The sequence below is a fragment of the Rosa rugosa genome, chromosome 4 (genome assembly GCF_958449725.1).
Source record: "Rosa rugosa chromosome 4, drRosRugo1.1, whole genome shotgun sequence".
NCBI lineage: Eukaryota > Viridiplantae > Streptophyta > Magnoliopsida > Rosales > Rosaceae > Rosa > Rosa rugosa.
In genome coordinates, this window is record NC_084823.1 from 12,605,373 (window position 1) to 12,613,189 (window position 7,817).

Consider the following 7,817-nt stretch of genomic DNA (forward strand, 5'->3'; position numbering starts at 1 on the left):
CGCCCCCGCGTCGGCCGTGGCTCCCTGCTTCATCAACGATTGGCGGGTGTTGCCGGACGGGATCTTGGGATCTCTGGGGTCCTCCTCTGCTCTTCGCTTTGCTGGTCAAGGTTTGGTACTTTTCTTCGTTTCGCTCAGATGGCATCGTCGGTGTGGAGGTCGGATGGATGGTGGTCGGCGTGGAGTATGTGGTCAGAGGCCAGATCATGGCGGCGGTATACCATGGATCGTATGGCGCTGACTTCTAATCTACGGTGGGTCGCTAGACGGAGATGGCAACTGTGGTGGATCTGGGTTTTCAAGGTGGTGGGCATGGCAGAGGCAAGGCACGGTGAATCTTTCATTGATTTCTTGATGATAGATTTGCTGTGGTTTGCTGTATGGTTCAGCAGGCACCTTCGACTTGGGGAGATTGAAGACATGGGACTGCGATGGTGGCCTGCCGGTGGTTCATCTGACGACAAGGGTGAGGAGTACTGTGGCGGCGACTTTTTTCTTTTGGTTAGAGTCTTGGTTTTAGTTAGGTTGTTTGTTAGTTTACTTTGGTTGTTGGTTAGTTTACTTTGGTCAATAGTTGGTCCCTACTCGTTTGAGCTAGGGTTGGGTCAAGTTGATGTGCCATGGATGTGGTGTCTTTCCTGGGGACGAGTTGGTTTAATTTCGGTTTTATCTTATGGTCAATGTGCTAACAAGCGATCCTTGCACGTGATCTGGTTTCATTGGGATGCGGTGTGGAAGAGGGCGCTGGTTTCTCTGGCGGTTGTCTATGGGGTGTTATCGAGTTTCTCGGGGTTATCTGTAGCCTGTGAGATTGGGCGAAATAGGAGGTTAGGGGTTGGGCTCTTTTGACTCATGGATGTCATTCTGGATGACGGACCCGTAACTAGTTCGGTTTTTAGGGAGGAGAGTGGGGAGTTCTTGTCCACCACCGGTCATTCCCATATTATGTAATCTTGGTTATTTCAATAAAGGATTCTTATTCTCAAAAAAAAAAAAAAAAACCATATGAAGAACAATTATCACGAATTTCTATTACATAATTAGTAGAATTAAATTTCGCATAAATATTGTATTTTTCTCAAGAACCATCTTTATATTTTTATGCTAATTTCTCATCACTTAAACATTGTTCTTGAGAATTCGAGGGCTTAATGCGAAGCAAATCCACGACACTCACTCGAGACATTTCAGTTTATTGAATTATTTCCTTCAACTTACCAATATAATATATATCATTCCTTGCCTTCAATATGAACCACTTGTCTTTGATGCAAACACAAACAGAACTGATGCAACCTGTGATATCAAAGTTGAACATATTCCTAGCTTCTTCTTCTCTTTCGCTCTTGCTTATAAAATTTTTCTCAATTTTCTCTTAATTAATATTCTGGTTCAATTTTTTCTTCCTTTCTTTTTTCCCTAGATAATTCATTGCCTCTTTGTTCTAATTAATCAAACTGACTTTTCCCAAGAGAAGTGAATTGGCTACCGACTTGGTGGCCTCGCTAGTTGAGGAAGAAGCGCCTAGAATTTTGGATTGATCGTTCACCTAGCTTCTTCCCTTGTGTTTGTTCTTTTTCAAGATAAATTGTCGTGCCTCCAGCCTTTTAGCTCGAATTTTGGATGCCTATTGAGTATTGACTCGCCGAGTCTTGGTTGCGTTACGTTATTTTTCATCGGCGTCTTCATTCACATGGTTTGAATGCCCACGGGAAGAAGATTGAAGTATGCAAAAGCAGCGTAAAGAGTCATTGCCAGTAAAGAAGTCATTATCTCCAGCCTAACCCACATACAATGAGACAACTAAACCAAATCCATGCGCTGCTGGTCAAAAATCCAAAACCCCAAGTTTTAAACCCCTGGCTGGGATATCTGACAAACTCTTCAGCACCACAAAATGCCCTTTTTCTCTATAACCAAATGCTCCACCACCCAACTTCCCATAACCACTACACATTCACTTATGCTCTAAAGGCATGCTGCTTGCTCCATTCACCCCATAAAGGCCAAGAAATCCAAGCCCACGTCACAAAATCCGGTCACATATCTGATACCTTCATCCAAAACTCTTTGCTCCACTTTTACGTAATCCAATCTGACATTGTTTCTGCTACCCGCGTTTTTGATTCAATACCCGTACCGGATGTTGTTTCCTGGACTTCGATGATTTCGGGTCTTTCCAAGTGTGGGTTTGTGGAGGAAGCCATTGTCAAGTTTATGTCCATGGACGTGAAGCCTAATTCCACTACTCTTGTGACTGTTTTGTCTTCTTGTTCTACTTTAAGAGCTTTGAAATTTGGTAAAGCTGTTCATGGCCATTGTTTGAGGAACTTTCGGGAAAGAAATTTGATTTTGGACAATGCGGTGTTGGATTTCTATCTGAGATGTGGATCTTTGGCGGGTGCACGATACCTGTTTGTCAATATGCCCAAGAGAGATGTCGTTTCTTGGACTATCATGGTGGGTGGTTATGCACAAAGAGGTTTTTGTGAAGAGGCAGTGAAACTTTTCCAACAACTGCTGCAGGGTGGAGAAGCCGAGCCTAATGAGGCTACCATTGTCAATGTATTGTCAGCATGTTCTTCGATTTGTGCATTAAGTTCAGGCCAGCAGGTGCATTCCTATATCAGTACTCGACGAGATCTCACGGCGAATGGCAATGTGGGGAATGCCTTGGTCAACATGTATGTGAAGTGTGGAAACTTGGAAATGGCTATCTCAGTTTTTCAGTCCCTGGAGCACAAAGATATCATTTCATGGAGTACCGTAATATGCGGCATGGCCATGAATGGCCATGGCATACACGTGTTGCAGCTCTTTTCCAGTATGCTAGTCAATGGGGTGTCTCCTGATCGTGTAACCTTCCTCGGGTTGTTATCAGCATGCAGTCATGCTGGCCTGGTAAATCAAGGGTTGATGTTCTTCAATGCTATGAAGAAAGTTTACCGGATTGTCCCTGAAACACAGCATTATGCGTGTCTGGTCGATATGTATGGTCGAGCTGGGCTATTAGAGGAAGCAGAGGCTTTTATTAAAGAAATGCCAACAGAAGCTGATGGTCCTGTTTGGGGAGCGCTGCTTAATGCTTGTAAAATCTATGGGAATGAGGAGATGGTTGAGAGGATCAGAGAAGGCCTCCGCAATAGTGCAGGAGTGAGCACCGGAACTTATGCTCTGTTATCAAATGCTTATGCTAAACATGATAGGTGGGATGATTCTAATAAGGTTCGTGATGAAATGAGAGAGATGGGGTTGAAGGCACCACCAGGTCGTAGTTGGATTGAAATTGGTCCGTCCATCTAACCTATACACACGTGATCCCAAGTTCCCAATACATGGTCATATGGTCATACCCAAGAACCACTTTTTGTCTAACCAGACCCCATGATGGGTTTTTAGAAATTTGAGCCATGGGACCCTGTGAATTTGGTAATATCAACAGTTGAACCGAAGTTTGAGATGTACAAAATCAATCATCCGGAAAATGAGAACCGAGAAGAAGTTGAAGCTGCAGAGGAACATCAAGGAGAAGGATAGATCAGCCAATGAGATGGCCCACGTGAGCTCGGGGTCAAGGGGAAGTAGTAAATGTAGAAATTTGCTGAATAGATCAAGAGAATCAAGTACAAGCTTGAAAAGGCCAGATATAAGGAGGCTTTGCTGATTGAAAGACTCCTGTCGTTAAACCAAACAATAGGCAAAGATAGTTGGAGATGAACTCCTTGATGGAGTTAGGGGAGGTCAGAGAATTATTGCCTGCCTGGTAAAGTGTTTTGGTGCTTGCAAATCTTATTCCAAAGATTAATGGACTACTCTCTCTTGAGATATACAATTTTTTGATGATGATGCTGCCACCTTTTGTTGGCAGGTTTGGAGGTGGGAGGAAACAAGGTTTAAGATCAGGTATGGGAAATCTTACTGTGGTCATTATATGTTTATTACTTCACTTGAGTATGTAGCACCACTGATTTAAAAACAAGTAATGAATTTTGATGGTTGAGATTAAGTAGCTTCTCCATACTGAAGACTCCTAAAAGGCATTGTGAGATTGAGGGATCTGTCAATATTGTGTGGAAGCAGCCCCTTGTTCTCTTGCAAGTTTCAAGACTAGTTTCCGTTTAGTTGATATAAGAACTCAACATGCATTCAAGATACATTACTCCCTTACACGTTACACCCACACAGATATACACTCACATACACAAGTCTTTGTCTGCATTAACAACTGTATGCAGGCATGCAGCGATACTAATCTAGGCCAGATAAACTTGCTATTCATAGTTTTGAGATTGGTATATGCAATCAAAAAATTCCTTTCAATCTTGGTCTCCTGTTTCTAGAACATAACATCAAGGTCCACTGTATTACTGTAAACATGCGTTTTCTGGTTCTAGATCAGGGTTTTTGCTTATTTCTGTTGCCCAACTTGGAATAGAATTTTTTTTTTTTGAAACCGCCTTATGCATGAGTTTCAACAGGGAGATATATTTTCTTAATTATACCTAATAAGAAGAGAGTGATCTTTTAATCAACAACAGATTGGCCTAAGGTTTAGAAGGCAGCACAAAAGGACATGGATTTTGGGTCCTTCAATGCTCATTATATCATTTCCTTCCACTATTGTGGTCAAGGTGCATCCTCTTTAAGAGCTGATTGTAGTCATATATATTCAAAGATCCATTCGTTTCCTATACTATGCTTCTTGTGTTGCTAGTTCGTTAATCATTGCCTGCTAGATTGGATTATGTTCCATAAGACGTGTTAGCATGTAGAAGTTCTAGATTTTGTGATTAGGAAAATCCAAGTTGGTTCTACTTATTGAAATGACATAACCTCTGCTGAGTTTAAATCTCTTTGTTGCTAATTTGGAGCCCGTTTTCCATGACCCTCACCATTCCACCATTGAATAACTATTGAAGTTTTCGGATTTCAGAATTACCTTATTTTGGTCATGGCTAGTTGCCTAATTAAGATCTAATTGCAATGGTTTCCAGGTGCTAGACGAATATCAGAAAATATTTAGTGATTCTTGGAGGACTACACAAGAGGAGAGCATACCAAAACCTGATGAAGAAAATTGTTTGTCAATGTCCATTTTCCTTTTTTTGTGACAAATATGCATTCTTTGCAAGTAAAAAAAAAATGATGGCTGAAATTGACGAAAATACCCCTTCCGAGCAGTATAAAATAGCTCCCGGGACGCAAGTAGGGTTTTACACTCATTTAGTTTAAGAATGAGGCTTTGCTCTCAGAGAGAGGCCCTCTCTCTCTCTGAATGGCTGTGGAGCCGGTGATTTCAACCAAGTCTTACAGACTCTCTCTCTCTCTCTGTGCTGTGTGCACTGCGCACTGTATCTGGATCTTCTTTGCTTTCTGTTTCTTTCATTATCTTTCTTCTTCTTCTTCTTCTTCTTCTTCCTCCTCCTCGAAAAACCGAATGCCAAGAGGCGGTGATGATTTTTATTCAGTTTCTCTAAACCAGACGGCGGGAATGGCGAACCGGTCTACTTGGCGGGGCGACCCGGTTGCCCCCTGTTGGTGAAAATGACTTTTTTGTCCTTTCACCCACAGGCGGCGCCCGGTGGTCGCAGCCATGGGAGGCCCGCGTTTGCCTTTCGCTTTTGTTTGACAGAAGGCGAATCTGAGCCTCGCCCACTTTCTGTTTCTCCATTTTGTCTGGTTATGCGGGTACATATTAATTTTTTACCCGAATTGTTTTTACACATTCAAAACCCAGTTGGTAAAGTTAAGGAATTGGTAAAGTTGAGGGATTTTAGCATTTGCAGCTGGGTTCTTGAAAACCCAGTTGTTGAAATGTCACTTGCAGTTTTGGTTAGAGCAAACAATGCAATGAGAAGAGACTATATGAAACTAGATTTTTTTACTAAATCTAGTAAAGAGTGAAAACACAGTAGGAACTTGGATTATAAATCATATCGAATCTTAAGCAGTTGGGATCATTGAAACCAATTAGAATTGATTTGTTGGTATTACAGACAATAACCGAAGAGTTCTCAATACCATGTGACCGAAAGAAGCTTGCTGTATTATCGTTTTGGTTTTTCAGGCTCACTTGAGTCCCTTCCTTGTAAGAGAAAATATGAATGAAAGTCATTGGGACAGAGAGGTATTGTAGAGTTGACACAAATTGAGTTGTTGGGAGCCAACTTTATGAAGGGTCTGTGTCATCTGGTGGAGAAGTTGCAGTTAATAGGTTTGAGAGGGCTCTCAATTGGATTGACTGATTTTGTAATCCTTTTTTAACTGAGTTTGGAACAACTGTAGGTTGTTTGCAAAACAAAATCTAGCTCAACATCCTTGATGGTTTTACCAATTCCATATGGTAGTCTCAACATGCATCATGCTCGACAGAAGCTTCAACTCGGTTGTTGTCTTATCCTGGAAGAAAATATCTCTATTGGAGTTGTGTCTGCCTTTGCATATTTTCATGATGACTGGGAGGCAGATACGAGATGTCAAAACTTGCAACATAATGCTTGATGCAGATTTTAGTGACAAACTTGGGGATTTTGGTCTCACAGAAGTATATGAGCATAATATTATGACAAGAGCAGCTACCAATACCAGCCGGAAGGATAGAATATCTTGCCCCTGAATACACTTACTGAGGATTGGGGTGGTGATGTTAGAGGTCTCAATGGTTTGTATCCACTGGAGGATGATGGAACAGTGGTTGTTGATTTGTGTATGGGGCTGTTTGAAATGGGGAAACTGATTGAAGCTGCTGATTCAAGACTCATTGGTAAGTTTGACGAAGGTAGAGATGGAAAGGAAGCTGATGACTGGACTTGGTTCATTGCTTATGTGCACTGAAACCATGTGGAGAGGTCAACAGTTAAGGATGCCGTTAGGATCCTAGAAGGCTAAGTGCCACTTCCTGCATTGCGGGAAAGAATTTCATGATGATTCTGAAGAAACCCCAAATTTCTTTGGTATTAGGCCCAGCCTTGAAACTTAATGATGTATCATATATGACTCCCAAGAGACAATCGAAGTTGATATCTATCTCTGCAGCCAAGGCCAATTAATGGATGATTCTTGTCCACCATGGTCTCAAAATTTCTCATCGACTTTCAGTCAAAGAGCACTCCTTCTGGTATTCTGTCTCAGCTTGCATAGCTCCTTCACCTTCATAGTCATGAAGCCTCATGCCAGGGTTTGGGGTTGACATTTGGTAACTCCGTATGGGAAATCATTTTGGATTTAAGCTTAATCTATATGCCTAACCTTTAATATCTCTGTAATTTTATCTCTACTTTTTCATGGCTACTTGATTTTCAGAAAATGAAGGCACAGTTTATTTTCTTGTTTCTTTTCTCCTGTTGTTTCTAACACTCTCCGATAAGCCTAACTAATGAGTAACAGAACCAGATTGTTATGAACTTATGATCACATTCATTTCTTCCCTTTGTGTCTATTTCCTTTTTCTTTTTTCTTTTTTCTCTTTGTTTTCTTTTACTTTCTAATATATGCATCCTCATATGCCAAAACCTTTGCATTTGTACAATAGAATATTAGATCTTTCTTCATTTACATGAGTTGATCTTGGTTATGAAAGTTATTCTTTTTCCTTATTTTTCTTGTCCTTTGGTGATGCAGAAATTTTAAGAGATTCAGTTTTTTATTTTTATTTTTTATGATGATAAAAATATTCTAACTTTTGACACTGGTTTACAATCCTTTCAGCTACCGCAACGGGAAACCTCAAATGATTGTGCCTGTTTTTTCTCCAACTTTTAAGCGTACTTTATTTTCAGTTCTTCCATAAACTCATTGACTATATATTATTGTCCCCT

At 41.0% G+C, this 7,817-nt stretch overlaps 1 protein-coding gene across 1 annotated transcript; it reads left to right on the forward strand.

Annotated features, from left to right (window-relative positions):
- The first annotated feature begins 1,463 nt into the window (after positions 1 to 1,463).
- Positions 1,464 to 5,651, forward strand: LOC133706704 (pentatricopeptide repeat-containing protein At1g08070, chloroplastic-like). The gene is made up of 3 exons (XM_062132248.1): positions 1,464 to 3,763; positions 3,869 to 3,903; positions 4,995 to 5,651. Exon 1 carries the CDS (start codon positions 1,795 to 1,797, stop codon positions 3,301 to 3,303), a length of 1,509 nt encoding a protein of 502 aa, XP_061988232.1. The 5' UTR covers positions 1,464 to 1,794; the 3' UTR covers positions 3,304 to 3,763; positions 3,869 to 3,903; positions 4,995 to 5,651.
- Positions 5,652 to 7,817: the final 2,166 nt, after the last annotated feature.

Excerpts from the sequence above, each read along its gene's own strand:
- LOC133706704 (XM_062132248.1), top strand. The coding sequence starts at position 1,795 with ATGAGACAACTAAACCAAATCCATGCGCTGCTGGTCAAAAATCCAAAA.